The sequence below is a fragment of the Meles meles genome, chromosome 3, assembly GCF_922984935.1.
Source record: "Meles meles chromosome 3, mMelMel3.1 paternal haplotype, whole genome shotgun sequence".
NCBI classification, from domain to species: Eukaryota; Metazoa; Chordata; class Mammalia; order Carnivora; family Mustelidae; genus Meles; species Meles meles.
Genome location: NC_060068.1, coordinates 180706498 through 180728052, shown reverse-complemented (window position 1 = coordinate 180728052; position 21555 = coordinate 180706498). Strand labels below are relative to the sequence as shown.

The window sequence follows — 21555 nt, the reverse complement described above, 5'->3', positions numbered from 1 at the left end:
CTTCTCTGACGGTGCCTCCTCCAGACTCACACTGTCCCCGTTGTTCCTGAAGTTTACTAGGAACAACTTCCCCGTTCCTACATGAGTGACAGCCCAAGCCATGTTTTCTGTCTCTGCCCTGCTGCTCTCATGACACGGTCCATGAATGTGCCGGGACAGGACGCATCCCAAGAAAGGGACATGTTTAACAAGAAACTCCTTCAAATAAGAGCGTTTTTGAACTTTTCCCCACACTGTTAAAGGACGTGCTCTGTCCCCTCTCTCCTCTCTGAGAGGAGCTCTGGAAAGTGGACTTCTGGGGCTCATCTCCATCCCCTCTGCCACTCGGTACCCCCAGGAAGGGGGTCACTCATTCAGCTGGGGAGTCTGGAAGAAGAAACCGGGCCTGATGACCCCTCCCAGCCCCCTTCCCTCTTGGGAGCCTGTGCCCCTCATTTGGTGGATCCCTGTTGTAATGCCTAGATGGGAGCTTTCAAAACTGGGGGGCGGGGGCTGGAAAGCCTGAGGTTTGGGGGAGGAGTACACTGTAAGCCCAGGAACCTTGAGGATATCATCAAGGGCAGCAATAAGTACATGTGGAGAACGTTTGGGGTGGGCTTTGGGGTTTTGTTGTACTGTTGGAGGCCTCACAGGCTATGCAAAGGTTTGGTTTGGCCAAACATTTTCCTCAGGGGGAGCAGGTCCAGCAGAGCACGACCAGGCCCACAAGCACTCCTCAGCATCTTTATCAATGATTTCTCTTCCAACCGCCGTCCCCACTTGCTTCCCAGATCCCCCCTGAAGCCTATGGCCTCTGTCAGGTCCAGACACTGTGGAGAGGCAAGCTGAGTACTTACCGCCCTTCGTGAATTCATTTTTCTAACCGTTTACAGACGCGGCGTGTTCGGTGGTGAATAAGGACAATCGGGGCAACATAAGGAGAGTTTCATTAAGCTAAAAGCATTCAACGCAAAAAGCCTTCTTAATTTCGAGCTAATGCGTTTACCATATTTTTCTTACCGTAGGAAAATGGAAGCCTGGCCACTGGAGTTGGTTTCTTGGCGAGTTTTCCTTCGGGCATTTGACGAGGCTGTAAAACCTGGAACTCTGCTCCACCTTGACTGCTGTCTGTCTCGGCAGTGCATCGTGTACTTCAAATATCTTGATTACTCTTCAATTGTTCTCATTTGTGCAATTGTCTACTCTGCAACTTCCGCAAATCCTCTCTCTCAAATAAACTTAGTGCTCTTCATTTGTCCACAGAGCCTTCGTCACATGCTGGCCCAGGCACTGTCACTTCTCACCTGTTTTCTGATCAACTGTCCACGTCGGCTGCCCATCTCCAGCCCGACCATGTAGAGTCCCTTCCCTACTCTGATTCTATGACCTCCCAAGAAATCCCTGGCCATCCTGTGCCATGATGGTCCTGGTCCATTCAGGAAAATGGGATGAGCGTCCCACAGGAGGCAAAAGCGAAGAAGGAGCCGGCCGTAAAGAAGGTGTGTATGAGTTGAGATCCTTCAAATCCATTGGCAAAACCAAAGGCAGAAATGGGAGAAACACTGGCAGCTGTGGCCACAGGGAATGACAATGTTTATGCTCTCGAGAGATACAGAGACTGCAAGAGAACAGACGGTTGCTTGGCAAAGGTGAGTTGGAAGGTGAGTGGGACCTGACCCAGAGGAAGCAGGTGTGACCCCAGGAACCGGATCACGCCCACCATGATGGCTGCTTGAAGAGGACACACGGGATCCGCTCAGGCGGGCTGCCGGCAGCCATCAGTGTGAACAGCTCCTGCCTGAGATCAGAGGGCAGTCAAGCCTCCTGAGTCAGAAGGATGGGGCAGTAGGGGGTTCCTGAAACAAAAGGCTAGGAAGGGAGGAGGGGAGGGTTGGGAAGAGAGGAAATAGGTTACTTAGTTTGAAATCCTCTTCCCTGAAACATTCCTGCAGCCATTTTGATTTTGGGGCAACTTTATGTTTTTGAGGGGTTTCAACGTGACCTCCTTCAGGAGGCAGAATTAAGTTTCTTGAAACTGTTGGTACTTCCTGTCCAGAAAAGGACTTGCCTTCCGTGAAACAAGAACGTAGCATCTTGCAATAGAGGAGACAGAATGGAAGGGAAACATCCAGAGAGTAGTTTACTCACTTATCAAATACTCACCACACTTGATTTCCGACTCTTGATTTCAGGTCATGTCATGCTCTCAGGATCACGGTTCAAGCCCTGCATTGGGCTCACACACTGGGCATGGAGCCGGCCTCAGATTCTCTCTCCTTCTGCTCTTTCCTCTCTGTAAAAAAGGAAAAAAAAAATCTATGTATAATAATGACTATAAACCTATCATAAATAATAATTATAACACTAAATAACTATATTTTATATAATAATCTAAACTAATATTTGAGCTAAATTTCTAAGTGTTCAATGATAAAGGGAAAGGGGCTTATTAATGCCACACTTTGCGTGTAGGAATCTAATCTTGTCTGCCGCATTGCTTCCCAGTTTCTCGCTGGCTTCTTGCTAAAGGAGGAGGTCAGCTTCTGGAGCATAGCCAGTAGCAGCCACAGCCTCGGAACGTGACACTGAAGCTCTGGGGCTTCCGACGGACCCTTGGGCTCACATACCAAAGCTGTGATAGCCTCTTAGCCTTGACAAGCGGCTTGGGTCCAGCCTGGACTCCCGTGGGTCTCCGAGGAAACACAGGGCCTGCACCCCACCTGTGGCCCCCGCTGGAAAAATGGTTCTTCCAGCAGCTCCTGATTTCTAATTGACTAAGTCAGACTTCAAGGTCATCTCTCAATGTCATCCACAAGACACAGGCCCTGCCCTCATCTTTCACTTCGGGAATTTACGTCTTCTGCCATCAAACACGGCCTTTTCTTGTTTCTGAATATGCTATTGTCTCACACTGTGGAGATACTCTTTCCACTCGTAAGTCAATAAAGCCTCTTTTAGAAAAGGACGGTGGGACCAGACCCCGCTGACCCCGCCAAAGTCAGGACAGAGAGCAGAGATCTCACCCCACCCCCGCGTCTGATGCCAATTTCCAGTCTGGTTGTCACCTATCAAATGGCTGTGGATTGGGAGGACCCACTCTGTAGGTTCATTTAACTTGCTAGAGTGGCTCACAGAACTTAGAAAAACCTTTTACTCCCCAGGTCACTGGTTTATTATAATAGGATATAAGTCAGAAAGAGCCAGATGGAAGACGGGCATTGGGCAAGGTGGCGGGGAAGGGCACGGAGCTCTGCCCACAATCTCCCATGCTCTCTGTTCCTGCTTCTCTACCTGTTCACCGGAAAGCTCTCTGAACCCTGTTCCTAGGGGGTTTTCATGGATCCTCATTATATAGTCAGGACTGATGAAATCACCGACTGTTGGTGATGGAACTAAGCCCTAGACAGAGTCCCCCCTTCCCGGAGAGAGAGGGGGTCCGGAAGTGTGCCTGAAAGTTCCACCCTTCTATACACAAGGCTGGCATTCCAGGCCACCAGCCACCTGCAGCCCACTCGAAGTCACCTTGTTAGGATAACAAAAAGCCCCCTTTGGGGGTCTCTCTTCTTAGGAAATTTCAAGGATTTTAGGAGCTCCATGGCAGAAATGGAAAGACCAACTATACGTATTTTATGTATTTTATTGGAAATCACAACTCCCATCCCCTCCAACTTGTTTCAAGGCCTTTCTCATACCCAGGTCAGCAGGCTCCCTTGGCTCAGGTCCCCGCCTGGCCCCAGGCTGGAGTTTGCTCCGTGTCATAGAAGACCCATCCCTGGTCTGGTATGAATTCAGTGAACGGCTAAAAGAACTGGAAAATACTCATCATTGTAAGGGATATGGTTTCTTCACAATGGAAAGAGACTCATTGGGTATTACTCAAAAAGAAAAAAAAATCCTAAAACTGAATCCTTTTACATCAGCCATTCTTCTTTCATCCCATCTGTTTAAACACATAAAAACGAAACCCTGGGTGTCTTCATGTGATCTTAGCTGGACTTGGAAAACTTGATCCCCATGCAAGTTGCATTCAACATAATTAGAAATAGCTAGAGATGTGTACTTCTCAAGCACTTGAGGCCCTGGACTCGGGACAGAAGGAACAGCAGCCTCCTGCCTAACCCAAGCCAGACCCCGAGGCTCTGCCCAGCCACACCAGCCTCCGGCTCCCTCAGGTGAGCTCCTTGTCTGGAGCTGCAGGAAGGGGAGGGAACAGGTGTTTTGAAGACCGCCCCCAATGCAGTCCTTTCCATAAAACTGTTTTCATTTTGAGAAGCATTTTCAAATAAATGAATATGAGAGAAAGGGAGAGAGCCTGGGAGCCAGCCATTGCTCAGCCTGGGGGTTCATCTACCCAAGCCCCGGGTATCTGGCACTTCCAGACTGCCAGAGGTAAGAAACCCCGACAGGCTCAAAACTGGCTGGGTAACAGAAAGCAGAGATGCCAGCCACTCCTTCCCTCTCCACTTTCCTCTCCAAAATGTGCAAAATCTGCAAATCTGGGATAAAGTGAATGAGAGGGACACTGGAACCACAGACATAGGAGCCCAGCCCTCCAGGACCTGCAGGAGGCGTGTGGTCAGGGAGGAAAGGGGCAGTCAGTGGAGCACAGTGGCCTCAGGCAATGCAGGTGGGGAGAACACGCACCGGCATGGGTGTGCACGCACACACACACACACACAGGTGCATACACACGCACACGTGTGCACACACAGGTGGGTGCTGGGGCACATCCGCACTCACATTCAAACACACACACGTGCATTTACACACACCCTCACAGGACACTGGGCTTACTGCCTGATCAGGGCTCAAGCCCCTGGGGCTCCCTGGGCCCTTGCAGGCCTACCCCCAGCAGGGCCCACAGGGATCCCCAACCCCAAGGCCTCCTAATGCATTGGCTACACTCGGATTCGCAGCAGCGGGGGCACACAGGCTCTCCAGGGCAGGTGGCCCAGGGGCCAGGAGCGTCTGGACATGCCCCGACTGACCAGGAGACAGACCTGTCTTCTTCGACCCCCTGCCCTCCCATCACCTCTGGAGCCCAGAGCAACACACGTTTGTGCCCACCCAGAAGACACACCAGGCTCTGCGCCCCGCCACTGTCCCGCACTTAACCTCCCACATGGAGCATGAGGGACAGACCAGTGGGGCCCAGGCGCAGCCCAGCCCGCTCAGCGGGTGGCAGGTGTCTGGCGCTGCGGGTGCGGGTCCGGCAGCTCCCTGCGCGGTGCAGCGCGACTGCCGGCTCCCGGGCACCTGGAGGGTCCTTCTGCCGCTCACATTCCCAGCCTCGGGGCCACCGCACAGCCGCAGGGATCCTGCCCAGGCCCCCTCCCGTCGGTCTCACCCCTCCGCCCGCTTTCCTCCGCCTCTTCCCTCCCCCTTCTGTCTCCCCTCCTGCCCTCTTCCTCCGGCTCCCCACCGCCGCCCCCGCCGACTCCTCTTGCTCCCTCCTCCCCTCCCCTCGCCGGTCCTCTCCGCCTCCCCTGCGCTCCCTCCTCCGCCCGCCGCTCTCCCACGGTGCGGGCTGGTGCTCGGCCCCCGCCCCCGCCGCCGCGGCCGCCCCTCCGCCCCCCGCGCCGCCCGGAGCCGCAGTGATAACCCCGCGCGGGCGGCGGAGGCGCCGCGGGGAAGCTGCTGCGCGCCGGCCTTCCCGGTCCTCGGTGCCCACTTGCAGCCGCCGGGCCGGGGCCGTCCCGCGGCCCAGGGCACCTGGAGCTCCCCTGGATGGAGCGGCGCGTTCTCCTCGCCCGGACGCCGCGCGGGCGGCGGGCGTGGGGTACGAGGGGCGGCCCGGCCCTGCGGGTCCCCGGTGGCGCGGCGCTCTGCGCGCTGCTGCTGGCGCAGGTGGCGGGGCAGGTGAGTCCCCGACGGCGGGGGCGGGGTGCCCGCGGCTCCCCGGCTGCAGTCTGGTCTCACCGAGGTGTGGCCACTGTTTTCCAGCAGGCACCTGCGTGCTCCGTGGGACCCGCGCTGACCTCGCCGGGGAGCCCGAGCGTCTGGCGTCCTCTAGGCTCCGCGGTGCGGCCGGACTGGATGGAAAAAGGCGGTAAGTCTGCGGGGAAGGGGGTTCCAAGTCCTCCGCAGGTAGCGCTGGCTTACAAGGTGCAGCGGGTGTCCCTAACTCCGGAACTCGCCCCGGGACGCTGCCTCGCTTTCCGCCTTCAAGGAGTGTCTGCGAGTGGGCTCCCACCAAGGCTGGTGCCCTATGCCCTTGTGAGTCACTAACGCGTACCGGCGTTATTGCAGCGAGCGGTCGGCGAAAAGGCAAGGAATACACACTTAATAAGAACATTTAAAAAGCCAGGAATACATCCAGATGTTTTTCTAATTCATGCATTCTGGAAATTAGAAAGTTCACGCTCCTCCTCTCCCCGCCCCCCGGCCCCCTCCTGATCCTCCCCAGGCTTTTTATTTTATTTTAAGATTATTTATTTATTATTTATTTGACAGAGAGAGAGAGAAATCACAACTAGGCAGAGAGGCAGGCAGAGAGAGAGGAGGAAGCAGACTCCCTGCTGAGCAGAGAGCCCCATGCGGGGCTGGATCCCAGGACCCTGAGATCATGACCTGAGCGGAAGGCAGAGGCTCAACCCACTGAGTCACCCAGGCGCCCCCTTCTCAGGCTTTTAAAATCGAAGCCTGTCTGTATACCCTTGACAAGGAGCAGGAGATGGGAGAGAGCCGTTTTTGCTCAGTACTGAGTGTGTTAGCATGAAAGTGGGTGTTCTTGGGGACTTGGGACATAATTTAAATACAGTGCACGGGACGGGTCATTAGCGTTTGGGGACATGTTAGGCAATGCCCATACCTTCCGCCGTGATTTGGCACACAAGTCTGATCCGTTTGCAAGGTGTGCTGTTACTCGTGCTGTGGGCAGGCGGCATTTGCCAATTTCACTTGTCCCGGGCGTGGTTGTCTCTGCCCTGAACCGCCTTAGGTGAAAGGGAAGGCAGGTGTGGGATGTCAGCTGCTGAGCGTCCTTGCGGTTGTTTCATATTAGTACTTTGCAACATTTCCAACAAGTGTTAGTATTTTAGAGGAAGAACGAGATTTGATGATCCTAAATTATTTTCAGAAAATCTAGAAAAAATGAGTAAGTCACAAAGTTTTTAATATAGATGCCCTGTGAAGACAGGAATCTGACACATGCATGAGCTGTTTGAATAAAGTCCGGCTGAAGGAGGGCATGGAGGTCTGTAAACACAGCGGGAGGCAGAAGACCGCAAGGACCAGCAGAGGGCGCTGGGTGTAAGTGATATGAAACACTTAGAACTCACTTTCTGCTCTGTAATTGCTGGAGAAAGGTAATTATCAGTCTATTTAAAGGTCATCTTCTTGGGCTTGCCCTTGTCTTCTTTCATGTTTCTCTCAGGGTTCATTCCACAATATAATTAACCATACTGGATTTGTCCCTCCACACGCACTTCTGAAAGAAGACATTTTTATAAAAATTCTAGTTCCCTAAAATCATGAAAATTCCTGAAGGTCTCAGGAGATTTCTCAGAGGACTGTGTAGCATGTTATAGAAGATAAGTTTTCTTTAAGGTAGAAGCAATGTAGACAGAGAACCTTTTCCAGAAGGAGAAGGCAGAGCCGTCCTGCCCAAGTGAGCTTCCCCCACTCCTCAACAGGACACACTCCTGTGAGCTGGACTCCGGCCTGGCTGGCAGGGGGCTTGGATCACCTGGCATCTAGGTTGGTGTCACACGCCAAGCGTTGCCATGACAACCCCATACCTCACTTGATCAGAAACTGGAGGGGAAGGTATGAGCCATCATCAGTGAAGTCCTAGCTTGGTGGACACACCCCAGCCCCCTACCCACCTTCTGTGTGTTGGAGGTCTTTTTTTTTTTTTTTTACTTTTTAAAAGATTTTATTTTTCCAGTGTTCCAAGATGCATTGTCTATGCACCACACCCAGTGCTCCATGCAATCTGTGTCCTCCTTAATACCCACCACGGGCTCACCCAACTCCCACCCCCTCCCCTCCAAAACCCTCAGTTTGTTTCTCAGAGTCCACAGTCTCTCAGGCTTCGTCTCCACCTCCAATTTCCCCCAATTCACTTTTCCTTTCCTTCTCCCCATGTCCTCCATGCTATTCCTTATGCTCCACAAGTAAGTGGAACCAAATGATACTTGACCTTCTCTGCTTGACTTACTTCACTCAGTGTAATCTCTTGCAGTCCTGTCCATGTTGCTACAAAAGTTGGGTATTCGTCCTTTCTGATGGAGGCGATTGGAGGTCTTAAATGATAAACGGCCAAGTGGAGAAAGTGGTTATCATTAGAGGGATTTTATCGATCTTACCGGAGAAAAGACTCGGCTCAACAGGTTCCTTGTCTCCCTGTAGAACAGTAGAGCCTGGGTGCACTTTGTGTGACTGCTGGATATCTAGGTATCTTTTATACAAATGGGCTTTGGATTCGCTCTTTTGGGCCACAAGGTTGTTTCATGCATAATTCAGACTGTGATTGCCAGTTTTCCTGTGTCTGAAGCAGTTCAGCAGTGGGAAAGAGAATGCCCTCTGTTCCTTTTTTTTCTTCTTCTTTTTTTCTTTTTCCTGCCCTCTATGCTTGATGCCACAACAGATAACTAAACTGTTTTCAGACATTAAGTACGCCCATTTCATTTTGGCCGATTCAGAATAGTTTTTCCTTAGTGGGAGATTTTAATGCTTTTCTTCCAGATTTGCCTTTAAAAGTAAAAATAGTGGCTCTTGTTGAGAGCCAAGATGTATCACGTATTTGTTAGCTTTTGAGTCTAGAGTAAGTTACGCTCCCAAGGCAAGATTTAGAAGTTCTTTGGAAGGGGGTTTCGTCGTCCATAATAGACGTGTTGTTTGTGTGTGTGCATTGGAAAATTATATTGATTTGCATTCAGACATTCGGGGAATGTGAGACAGGGTCCTGTCTTTCAGGTTCACCCATGGGGTGCTTGTCAGTCTCTAACAACAGGCTCTTTGAAGCCCGGATTGAGGACTTTTTCTGGTTCCCATGGGGTAAACACTCCCAAGGGGGCTGCTTCCAAGCTGTGGATGTGATGTCACTGAGTGCTGGGGTAGGAGACAAGGTGCAGATCTGCTCTCTGCAGCTGCGGTGAACCAGCCCTGCACGTTCAGGTGGTCTACACCTCATGCGTTCCCTGTGAAGCCAGGGTATTCTTGGACTTGAGGCTGTCCTCAGAAAACCTCTTGAAATCAAGGAGCTCGGACCACGGACTGGAGCAGCCATATGTGAAGTGTTCCTCCTTAACCAAGTGTGTAAAGAAAATAGGCCTTACCTAAAGGATTCTCAAACAGGGGCGCCTGGGAGGCTCAGTCCCTTAAGCGTCCAACTCTTGACTTCAGCTCACGTCATGATTTCAGGTCCCTGGGATGGAGCCCTGCACCTGAGGCCATGCTCAGCGGGGAGCTGGCTTGACATTGCCCCCCCCTTCCCTCCCTCCCTCCCTCCCTCTGACCCTCCCTCCTCCCTCCCTTTCTCTACCCCTACCCCAGCTCATACTTGAGAGTGTGCTCCTTCTAGTTGTCTCTCCTCAAAATAAGTAAATAAAACCTTTTTTAAAAAGGTTAAAAAAATAAAGGACTCAAAGATTAGGACTCACACTAATTTTTTCTTGAAATCGCAAGCCAATAGTTGTGGGGATTATAATATGAAAATATAAGCTCAAAAATTAATTTTTTCAGTCTATTGCAGTTATGTATTGATTTATTTCCAGATAGCAACAGGAGTATGTTGAAATGTTATGCTTATTTTGTTCATTCATTGAATTCTTCCATGATGACCATTTTCACATTCATTTGTACATAACCAAGAATACACATTTGATAGAAGGGACCGTTGTGGGACTAAATCCGGACCTCCTCGCCTTGGCGGTATTACCGTTTTGTCCCTGGGATCTGTCCCGTGCCCTGAAGACTCTGTAGCAGCATCTCTGGATGGGGTCCGTAGATCCCAGGAACACCACTGTCCCCCTCCCACTCCGTGGCAGATGGAAATGTCGCCAGACATTTGTCTCCCGGGGTGTGGGAGGGGAGTCACTCTGGCTGAGAATCAGTAGACTCAATTGAAAAAACGGGTCTTTTTCCATCACGCATTCCCTTCCCATTCTTCGGAACAGATTGTCATTGGTCACAAAGTGTGGCTTTGTGGTTTGTGGAGCTGGTAGCCAGGGCCCAGCCTCTACCAATCCTCAGAGTAGATTGTTTCTTTCCTTTAAGTTTGGCAGAGCTGGCCACTGAAAAATAAGATATATAAAGTTACAGGCAAATAAGTCCTTTTAAAAACAAAATTAAAATACGTAAATCTCATCCCTCACATTTTTTGGCTCTTATCTGTGCAGTTAGGGTTCTTTGCACACATTCTGTCTGTGTGAGGGAGACGCTGCGTGTGTCCAGGTGTGCTAGTGAGTGGGCAGCTCTTCCACACTCCGTGTTGAGTGACGTCACGTTGGTGCCGGAGATCAGCCACAGTGGGGAATGGGCAAATGCGGTAAAGCAAGCCATTTATTGTTTTCCCCTGAGATAGCAGGTCCTCTAGCATTTATCAGCAGGACCCCGTATGTGTTTATGTAAACGAGCCCTATCGGTCACTGTTTTGAGAGTAGATACTCCATGTCCCCTCCAGATAAAGGATGCATGTTATATGTTCTCCAAACAAGGTCTTAAGAATATGGCTTATATCATCTGGAAACAATCTGATTTTTTTTTAAAGTGGTAATCATCTTTCTATGTGCAGTTAATTTGCTGATTAGCCAGTGTTTGGAAGAATCCACAGCCCCTGTTGGAATGGACACAGACTTGGGGTGAGGAGGAGAGGGCTCCCCTTAGAGCCCTGGGTGGCATGGTGACTGGGCAACATGGCCACGTGCATCAGCCTTCCCCTTCCATCCAGGAAGCTGGGGATGCAGAAGGCGGTCAGGGGATCCCAAGGTGGAAAGGCACGCATGCTTCACTTGTCTCTCAGCGTGGCCCAGGACAGGCTGCAATCCCATGCTTACCGCAGACGAGCAAATCCCTGACTTGCTTCCCCCTTTCTCCTGTTGCTGCACACAGTTTAAGCAGATTTGTTTCATTTTCTTGGTTTCCCAAGTAAAATAGGAAAGAGGCCCAATTCATTTTTTGCTCTGGGACACAAATGCCGTGCTTCGCTGTAGATTTTGATGGTTGGTGTCAGGTGGTCTGCCCCAACCTGCTGCCCGTGGCCCTCAGGGTGCCTGTTGATCCCTGCATGGCAGGGCCAGGCTCCTGGGGTCGGAAATCGAAGCTCTTGCCCGGAGGCACAGCCTCCCTGGAATTGCCGAGGCCAGAGCTAAGCCTTTGGTTATCCTGCCACTGGATCCATTTTGCTTCCGGGCCTGGACACATACCCACCACGGGCTTCAGCATGGGGGGCTCCAGACAGGACTCACCACCCGAGGCCTGCTCTGCCTCTCCCAACCCACCGTGGCCATTTATGACTGGCACTGGCTAGGTGCCAGTGAACTTTCCCTGTCCCTGACGGCACAAGGACCTATGGACAGACACCGTGCTGAAATAGATTGGTTGTGGAGAAAACCTCATTTCTCCAGAAAAAAATAATTAACCAAATACTGCTTACTTCTGACCCAATGTCATCTGTGTTTTATCTTATGACTCTGAGAAGAATGGACAGCTCTCCCTGTTGCAGGAAAGGGCATTATGAGCCTCTCGTAGGGTTCTGACTGCACATTTTGTAATGAAAGGAGCTATAAAGCGTCCTTCTGTGCTTTCCGCAGAGAGGGAGACAACTCGGATGTATGGCAAGGCCACACGGGGACACCGTCAGCCCCTGATGCCCTGGAAGCCTGCGGGTGCCCTGAAATCAGACAGCCCCTTATTGACGTTTAAAAAAAATATGTGTTTGAATGTGTTTTCAGCTAGCATACTACGAATCTGAGTGGGCAGGAGACCATGGTGCACGTTGAGGAAGACCTTGAGTGGTGAACTCCAATGACATGTCAAGAACTCAGGCCAGGGAGAGGGTAGGCCGTGGTGTTCAGGGGGAGCAGACTGTGTAGGAAACGTTAGCATCTGGAATATGTCTGCATATGATGTGTAGGATTCCTCGATTTAACAATTAACTATTAAAATATTAAACATCAAGGAATGCCCACCATAGTTGTCGTTTTAACTGCTTTCTGAGAAATGGTTGGTATTTTGAAGCTAAAATTTCTTGTCAGCACAATGAAGATTTTTGTGAAAGAACAGAAGAACGACTAAAAGAATATCTAGAACCATCATCGATTACATGTTATCACGAGTACAAAGTAAAATTTATGATACATGATCCTAAAGGTCTGTTTTCAGTTTTCTTTGGCCTATGATCCAGTTTTCTTTGGAGTGCCTAGATATTGCCAGATTGGAAATAACACTCTGGGGCAGTGGAGACTTCCCTAAAGGCCAGTTGGAAGATTTTCACTCCTGACTCTGTTTGTTTGCATCCTACAGTGTGGATCTGAGGTTGGCTTGATGCTTCAATTTCCTACCATCATTTCTTACCAGGTGGAAGTGTCATCTGGCAGTAAATTACATTCCATGGCTTCCTGAGTCTTTCCAGAATCCCACACTTACTCAGCCTTACTCTCTTTGTCTTTCAGAATATGACCTGGTGTCTCCCTATGAAGTTGATCACAATGGAGATTATGTGTCCCATGAAATCACACACTCTCGGAGGAGGAAGAGGGGGCTGGCCCAGCTCCGGGTGGAGTCTCTCCACCTTCGGCTGAAGGGCTTCAGGCACGACTTCCACGTGGAGCTGAAAGCTTCCAGCAACCTGGTAGCTCCTGGATTTATCGTGCAGACACTGGGGAAGGGAGGCACTAAGTCCGTGCACACCTTCCCACCTGAGGATTTCTGTTTCTATCAAGGCTCCTTACGATCCCACAAAAACTCCTCGGTGGCTCTCTCAACGTGCAAAGGTTTGGTGAGTACAGCTTGGATGTGTGAAAGGGGAGGGGGTGCAGTTTCCCTTGAGGGATTGTAGCTGGTTCTATTATTATGGCAGGACAAATCTCTTTGGTCTGTAAAAGCAGGAGGAAATCGCCAAATAATACTGTCTAAAATATGTCGGGCTGCCTCTTTTGGTGCATTTGGCAGCAGTGCACATGCCCAGACTTACGTTGTTGTTTTTACAAGAAGCTGGGAAGATCCCCAGCTTGAAGGTTGCACTGTGAACTCATGGCCAGGTCTGATGTCACGAACTTCCCAGGGGACGGTTCCACCATAACTTACTGGCCCATTGCTAGTGCTGCAGCGACGTCTTCATTCCAAAGAGAACAACAGTGTGAAACTGATTGGCCAGCTGGATTATTTGATCAGGTGCTTGGAAGCACTCTGGAAGGATGTGTTGAGGATCACGTACTTACAGATCAGGGTGTTTGCCCAAATGCGGTGATGAATCCATAGCCGGGCAGTCCAAATCTTGTGGGGCCAATAATTCTTTGGTACTTCCCTATTTTCTTAGTATCTGATGTAGACACTGAACATCACTTGAATGTTTCCAGGGATCCCACTTGCTGGGACCCTATAGTGAGAAGCATCTGGCCCCATTGAGAAGATGCCTGCATTCTTCAGGCTACCCCAAGCCAAAATCTTAATGCCTTGTGTTTTAATTTTCTTAAAATATTTCCATATTTTTAGGGAAGAAAACTTTAGTGGATGCTTAGAGTCTTTAGTACATAAATCGGCCATACAGAGATGAGTGAGACATGATTTAGTTAGCTGAGCAAATATGTGTGGCCAAAATCCTTTAAGGTCTTGACCATAGTAATGTTTCGGCAAGTAAGTTTTTGAACATTTATTACATTTCTAGAAGATGCTTGCAGTCTATCTTAAATGTCTTTCTCTCTTTGGAAAGAGGGAATTCAGTCTCTGTATCTTAGAAGGATTTTGTGCACAGGTGTGTGGATTTCGGATGCTGAAGGGGCATTCATAACCAGACCCTTCAAATACTATGTATGTGCAAATGCTAATTCTCATTAAACATTTTCAAACAAGTATTAACACCTGCTTTTCAAGGGAATTTGGAGTGGGTTGATTCCATGTCTACTCTAATTTGTAAAGGGCTTTTGATTGGAGAATAGCTACAACAGGGTTTTGCCGACGACATGGTGGTGGTTATTTGGCATAAATTTTAGGATTGAAGACAATGTGGCTGATTTCTTCCATGTTCTCCCAAGAAAAACAGATCGTCCTTAATGAAAGGGCTAGAACTCTTCATATAACGCACTAAAGGAGAGATCTCTTCCTTGGCTTTCTTTCATAAAGGCTCGGGCTGGGAATGGAAGCCATCTGTGCTCTAGGGAGGTGTGCCTTCAGGGGTCATAGACGTGGATTTGTTTGTGAGATTGGGCGAGGTGCTTCCCGTTAACCCAGCAGGGGTCCAGGCTTACTGAAGCCGGGGTCTCTGTGAGCCAAGGCTCTCCCTCCCGATGGCTGAGCCCTGCCCTGGACTCTGTCCCATGAGCAGCAGGTCGAGATTTCTGGTTCTCTTTGATCTCCATGGGAGTTAATGGCACAAGTCATACGTGACAACTACACGTGAGATAAAGAAGTGAAAAAGAACAGAAAAAAAAAATTTCTCTGGATAATGAACCCTGGAATTTAATATTCTGGTCCCTGGACTAGAAATCTGTATGCTTTCCCCATTAATCTTCCAAAGGCATTTAATCCACTTTCACTGATGCTTTGTCTGAAGATGACCATGACAGAAATGACCGCAACCAGACTTAGACTGTGGGGTTCAGGGGCATTTGCTGTATGATGGGACAAATCAGAGGCATTTTAAAGGAGAGAAAGGGAGGATGAGAAGTCCCCTTTCATTAGTCAGATACTAAGAAATATTGAATGGGATCGCCCTTCAAGTAGCTGTCGGGTCCTTTCTTTCTTTCTTGATTGATGGCTCCCCAGTTGCTCATCTTTCAAATCTCTTAAGGTACGAAGAGAAATGATATGTTTTTACATTAGAGGGTGGCTCCGTTTTTGTTCTTATTGTTCTTGGGTTTTTTGGTTTTTTGGTTTTTGGTTTTTGGTTTTTTGTTGTTGTTGTTGTTCTTTGTTTTGTTTTGTTTTGTTTTTTGTTCTAATTAAAGTCCCAGGTTCATCTCAATTAAGCTTTTTTCTTCTCCTCCTCCCCCTCCCCCTCGCCCTTCCCCTTCCCCCCCTCCTCCCTCTCCTTCTTCTTCCCCTCCCCTTCCCCCAACCACCTCCTCCTCCTCCTTCTCTCCCTCTTAGTGTTTCTGGTTGGCCCAGCTGTTTGCTGGAAGTCAGGTGCCCCTAGAATTCTCTTTGCTTTGACCTGTTGTCCCTCACACACCTTTGTAGATCCTAGCAGAGAAAGCATTTGGAATACAAGATCCTTGGGAGGGAAGAAAAATAAAAATATATATCCTAGTCTCCTGGTTTTATCTGCAGCATGGAAGCCGTAAGCTAAACTATATTGCTTAACTAAGAGTTCAGTACCTCAGGTAGAGAACATGGTTGACTGTTGTGAGACATTGTGATTTCCGATGGACAGATAGGTACTATTTTTTATAAATATTTTCTGATGGACAGTTTTCGGCCCGTGGTTCTTAGCTTTTGCATTTGGAAGCACTTTGCTGTAGTTCTTTAAAAATGGATATGAGGAACACCATCCAAGTTAAGCGCTGATGGCCTTATTTATAGTAAACAAATATTCTTGAAAACTAAAATGAGTGCTTGCCTAAGGGTCTTGCGAATAATGAATGTGCTTCAGACCTGTGTTGTTGTCTGATGAGAGAGGCAGGGAATGGGCAGTGTCACTATAGGGATGAAATAGGACACATCTGGGTACCATGAGGGGCAGAGAGAGTTGCCACCCTGCCTTGCTGGTAGGGGGCAGCATCTATGTAAGGTTCTGGAGTAGTTCTGTCCAAGCCGAACCCTCACAGTAGAATTGGGGTGTGATGCCTGGTGGAGGAGGCACAAACTGTCCCAGGAAAGCCTGCTAACATCTGTCAAGGTCACGGACTTCTCCACTGTACCATCCGTAAACCCTAGAAAGACCTCTAACGTCATCCTGATAATTGCCACCAAGTACCTTGACTCAAAATATTTCATATTTCACTAAATGAGATTATTTTAAAAAAAAAGTCAGTGAGTGTAATTCTTACGTCTTTACCTAATTGACATCACAGGTCTGTTGTGATCACCGGGCACAGGCAGGTGAAGTGTGACACACGGTAGTTGCCTTTCCAGAATGACTGCGATAGTGCAGGAAACAGCGAAGCCCGGGGCAGGAGCAGAAGGCGTAACCTTAATTCATTGAGGTGAATGAATCATTCACGTATTTGGCTAATAGCCTCACATTTGTTATGTCACTAAACCAAACGACATGCCAACAGATAGGTTCTATTTTTTTAAAAGATAACATTTTTGATATGTAATTCATGCATCATAGACCCCCCCCCTTTTAGAAATGTGTAATTCAGTGGTTTGTAGTCTATTTGCACAGAATTGTAGAAGCCTCACCACACCTAATCTGAGACTCTGCATTACCCCAGAAAGAAACCCCTGACAGACCCCATCCCCCCAACCCCCATCAGTCCTAGACCCCACTAATCTCACTTTCTGTCTCTATAGATTTGCCCAATATGGTAATTTCTGATAAAGGGAAGCATACAACATGTGGTCTTTTGTGACTGGCTTCTTTCACTTAGCATAATGTGTTCATGCTTCATCCACATTGTAACATGTATCAAAACTTCATTATTTTTGGGCTCCTGGGTGGCTCAGTGGGTTAAGCCTCTGCCTTCAGCTCGGGTCATGATCTCAGGGTCCTGGGATCGAGCCCCGAATCAGGATCCCTGCTCAGCAGGGAGCCTGTTTCCCACCCCCCCCACCGCCTGCCTCTCTGCCTACTTGGGATCTCTGTCAAATAAATAAATAAATAAATAAATAAATAAATAAATAAATCTTAAAAAAACTTCATTATTTTTAATGCCTCATAACAACCTGTTACACATATATAGCACATTTTTTATTTATCTTTGCAGCAGTTGACAGATGTTACCGTCCGTGCTCTTTTGTTTGTTGTGACTCGTGCTGCTACTTGTGCCCAAGTTCTCTTGGAGACACGCATTTCCTTTCTCCCGTGTTTATACCTAGGAGTGTAATTGCTGGGTCCTCTGGAAATCCTATGTTTAACATTTAGAGGAATTTCTAGACTGTTCCACATTAGCTTTCCCATTCTGTATCCTCCCAGCAACGTATGCGGATTCCGACTTCTCATCCCGGCCACTCTTGTCCCCTCCTTTGGTCCCAGCTGTCCCGGTGAGTATAAGGCAGCGGCTCATCGTGGCTTTGAGTGGCTGGATGGAGATCATCGGGTGGCAGCGTGGAGGTTCTCATTCTTGGTATCGTTTAGTCACTGGTTTTTCCTTGCAGCACTTGACGATGCCCTCCTACTGCGTCTTCACCCTGTTGTTCCTCAGGAGAAGTCCGCTGTTTCTCTCGCTGCGGTTCAGTCGCACATCGGAGTTAGGTGTTTCTGTTTTTGATTTATGATTGTTTCAAGAGTTTCTTTTTGTCTTTGTCTTTCTACATTTTTACCGTGGTGTGCACGGGTGTGGGTATCTTTGTGTCCATCCTGCGGTAATCCCATTATGATACATTAGTGTGCTGAATGCTGTGCTCACTTCCCTTCATTTGTTTTCCCTGTGAGCCTCAGATTGCACTATCTTTGGTAATTTATCTTCAGATCCACTGTTCTCTGCTGGCAGTTCGAACCTATTATGTTTCTGTAGTAAAGCTTTCATTTGGGATGTTGTATTTTTGACTCCAGAATTCCCATTTGGTTATTTTTTTATAACTTTGCATATTCTGTAGCCCTTTAGGTGCGGTTCCCTTTGGTTCTGTGGACACATTTATAATAGTTGCTTTGACGTATTTGTCTGCTAAGCCCCCATCCACGTCCTCTCAGAAGCAGTTGCCGTGCCTGTCTGTTTTCATGTGGAGGGGTCACACTTTCTGTTTCTGTGCATGTTTCATAATTTTCTGCTAAAAACACATTATATTTTACATAATAAAATAAATATATATAATTTCTATAAATAAATATAAAATATGTTCTCAGCTAGAGAACATGTTGTAGGAACTCTGGAGATACTGGCCACACTGCCCCTCCAGGGCTTGCCCTACCCTGTCGGTGGAGTCAGTGGAGCTCTGCATGGAGATGTTGGTGCCTGGTCTCCTCTGTGCTGCTTCCCGGCCTGCAATCTGTATGTCGCAGGAGAGCTGGTGCAGGGCTGTTAGGGCTTCATTATTCTCAGCCTGCTGGGCCTGGACTACGGCTTCCATCCTAAGGGTAGGGCCTGCCTGTAGAAGACAGAGCGGTTCTCATGGCCATGGCTGCCTCGTATAGCGCTTCTACAATATAGACCTAAAGAGAGGAGAGGTGCTGGTGGCTTATTCCTGCTTATATGAAAACGTAGTTCTAGAATGGACGTTCGCCGAGCAGGCAGCCTTTGTCTTCTTGGTGGCACAGGCCTGGCATAGAGCTCTGTCACACTGACTCGGGGCAGGGTGACTATGTGACTAGACTGTGGCTCAGATATCGCCAAATGTCACCATTCTTTCTGAGATTAAATTAAATTCAGTAGCTGATTCTGCACTCTTTATGCCCTTAAGAAAATTTACAGAGACTTTAAATGGCTTAGCTGTGTGGTGTGTGTGTGTGGGTGGGGGCTGTGGGTGTGTGTATGATTTTCAGGAATTAAATGATCATTTCACTAGAGAGCAGATGACCTCACCCCTCACACTTCCATCCGGGAAGTCAGTCTCTACTGGATGTTATTGTTAACACATTTTACAGATATTGCCCAAGACCACTTCGTTTTCCCCATTTTACAGATGACCCCCAAGATAATTCTTAGAAGAGTGGGATTTGAGCCTAGGTAGCCTGACTCGAGAACCAGCACTGCAAACCACACAATTCTTGGGCTTTCCTGCATCACCGGGGATTGCTGCCATACAGGGACCTGCAAGGTCATCTACATGAATTTTCATGGCATCACCTTTGAACGCTCCCATAAGGGGTCATGAATTTCTCCTTCGGTTTCCATCTCAGGGCTCCTTCCTCAGCATGTAGTCCTCTCAGAACTTAGGATATCCGTTTATACTGCAGCAGGGCTTCTCTTAAATATATGTGGATTCATTCCATAATTATTTATTTACAGGTTGGTTTGTGAGCTCTCCTAAAAACCTTGTTTCATTTGTCTTTGTGTCCCCAAGTTCCTGTTAACATAAACTGATTTTTTTTTTGCTTGCAATGAACCCTCACGTTTCAAATTTACAAAAACATACTATATTTTCTCAACCTCTGTTTTGAGGTACAAATAACTTTACAATTAATTTTAGAATTCATTTCATCTGATATCTTTCCATGGCTAATTCCAAACACCTTGAATTTTCTGTTGAAGCTCATACTTTACTCAGAATTTTTTTAAGATGTATTTATGTATTTGTGAGAGAGAGAAAGCACAGGGGACAGGGGCAGAGGGAGAGACAGAAGCACACTCCCTGCTGGGCAGGAAGCCTAATGCGGGACTCAATCCCAGGATCTAGAAATCATGATCTGAGCTGAAAGCAGATGCTTGCTTCCCCGACTGAGTCACTCAGGTGCCCCTGGGTGAGAAATGGTTTCCTCAGTAAGGTTTCTGAGGAACTATTTTTAAAAACTCCCATTCATCAGTACCGTTAATGAGTCTCTTTTAGATAAGTATGCTGTTGCATATGAGAGGATTAGATTTTCTTAAAGGATTTTATGCAAGTTCCGTACTTGGATTATCACTTTAGCTCCCCTCTCCATAGAGTATCAAGTCTTTCAATTATCCTTGGCACAAAATCTGTGTGGAATTTTGCTCCTCCTCCTTACAGCGTCATGTCTGTTAAAGCTTAATGCACAGGCTATAGATCACATGTCCTAAAATCTAATTATTCTCTTGTTTTCAACAATGTTGGAAAACTTGTAAATGCCACAGTTCTCATGTGTGTTTCAGATTTCCCTCCCTTGGTTGGAGACTTACTCGGGGCCCTGGTTTGAACTGTCCTAGGTTTGATTCCCAACCTCAGACTCCAGGGAGCCTCTGGAAACTCTAGTCATTGAGAGTTTTTCTACAGCACTCAATAAATCCTGGGAAACTGTCTGAAATATTGCCAGACTTTTAACTGACTTTGAAAAATGTCCTGGTTGGAACCAGGGAAATAAAGCTGGAGCAGAAGGGGGAGACCAACACAGGAGTGGTTAGAAGAGAGAATAGGAGTTTTGAAGAGCAGCGTCTTAATCCAAGTAGCCTGGTGATGGCATAACCAGGTTGAAGGTATGTCGGTCTTGGGAGGTATGTAATACAATTACAGAAAAACTAAGGTTTTTAGAGGAAGTAGGGCTAGAGTTGGTAGTTACTAGGAAATTGAAGCGTGAGTGTGGGCAACCAAAGGACAGCTCTGGGTAATTACATATGTTTCTGCTAATTCCTTAATAAGTACAGTAAGAGGCACCTGAGTGGCTCAGTTGGTTCAGCATCCGATTTCAGCTCAGGTCATGATCTCAGGATCGTGAGATCGAGCCCCGTGTTGGGCTCTGCACCCAACGAGGAGCCTGGTCAAGGCAACATTTAGATAATCTTTCACACTTGAGGTGGCCACAGATTCTTTTTCTCTTAGCTTGCCATTCATTGTAAGCAAAACTGAGATGATTAAAGGAATTTAATCATAAAATCCATAGTTTTGTTCCACTTCCCTTTTTTCCAGGTGATGACCCTGGGCTTCAGGGGTCTGGAACTGACATGGCCAGTATTTCAAAGCCAGGTGGATTTTTTTTTTTTTTAAGATTTTTTTGGACCCTTTACCTTGACTTCATGCAAATGCAAATAATGATCCTAATATGGATCATGGAGCTAAATGGACACTGAAAACAACGAAACTTCTAGAATAAAACATAGAAGAAAGTATTTGTGATCCCCCAGATAGGCAATGTTTCCTTAAATAAGACTTTATTTATTTATTTGACAGAGAGAGTGTGTGCAAGCATGAGCAGGGGGAGCGACAGAGGGAGAAGGAGAAGCAGAGTCCCTGCGAGCAGTGAGCCCGATGCAGGGCTCAGTCCCAGAACTCAGGGATCGTGACCTGAGCCGAAGGCAGATGCTCCACCCACTGAGCCCCCAGGCGTCCCAAGGCCAGGCGGATTGAGAGGTGTAGGACCCAAGTGTTCGGGTTCTCCATCTGGTGACGTTTTCACTAAACGCACTGGATATCATTACTTGTTCACATGCTGAGGAACCAGTTGAAGGAGTGTGAATGTTGGAATCTGTGCCAGAGATTTTACAGATATAGGAGCTGTGCCTTTGGTCTGCGATCTGGGCCAGGTAGCAGTGGGGAGAGGACAGATGGCAGCCTTCCCTTGTGGCTGGAGTTCAGTACTCCAGATGTCCTAATCAGGAGATGGGTGCTTCCCCGTCACCCCAAGAACAGCCCTGATACAGGCACTCGTGGTCAGTCGAATATTTGCTGAAAGGATCAGCAGACGGTGTTCATGTCCAC

General features: G+C 48.1%; 1 protein-coding gene across 1 annotated transcript in view; it reads left to right on the top strand.

The window, feature by feature from the left end:
* The first annotated feature begins 5108 nt into the window (after nt 1-5108).
* ADAMTS16 (ADAM metallopeptidase with thrombospondin type 1 motif 16) overlaps nt 5109-21555 on the top strand; it is a 156016-nt gene continuing 139569 nt past the window's right edge. Inside the window, exons 1-3 of the mRNA XM_046001179.1 lie at nt 5109-5838; nt 5888-6028; nt 12597-12922. Of these exons, the coding sequence (XP_045857135.1) occupies nt 5109-5838; nt 5888-6028; nt 12597-12922 (1197 nt within the window). The remainder of the gene's footprint in view (nt 5839-5887; nt 6029-12596; nt 12923-21555) is intronic.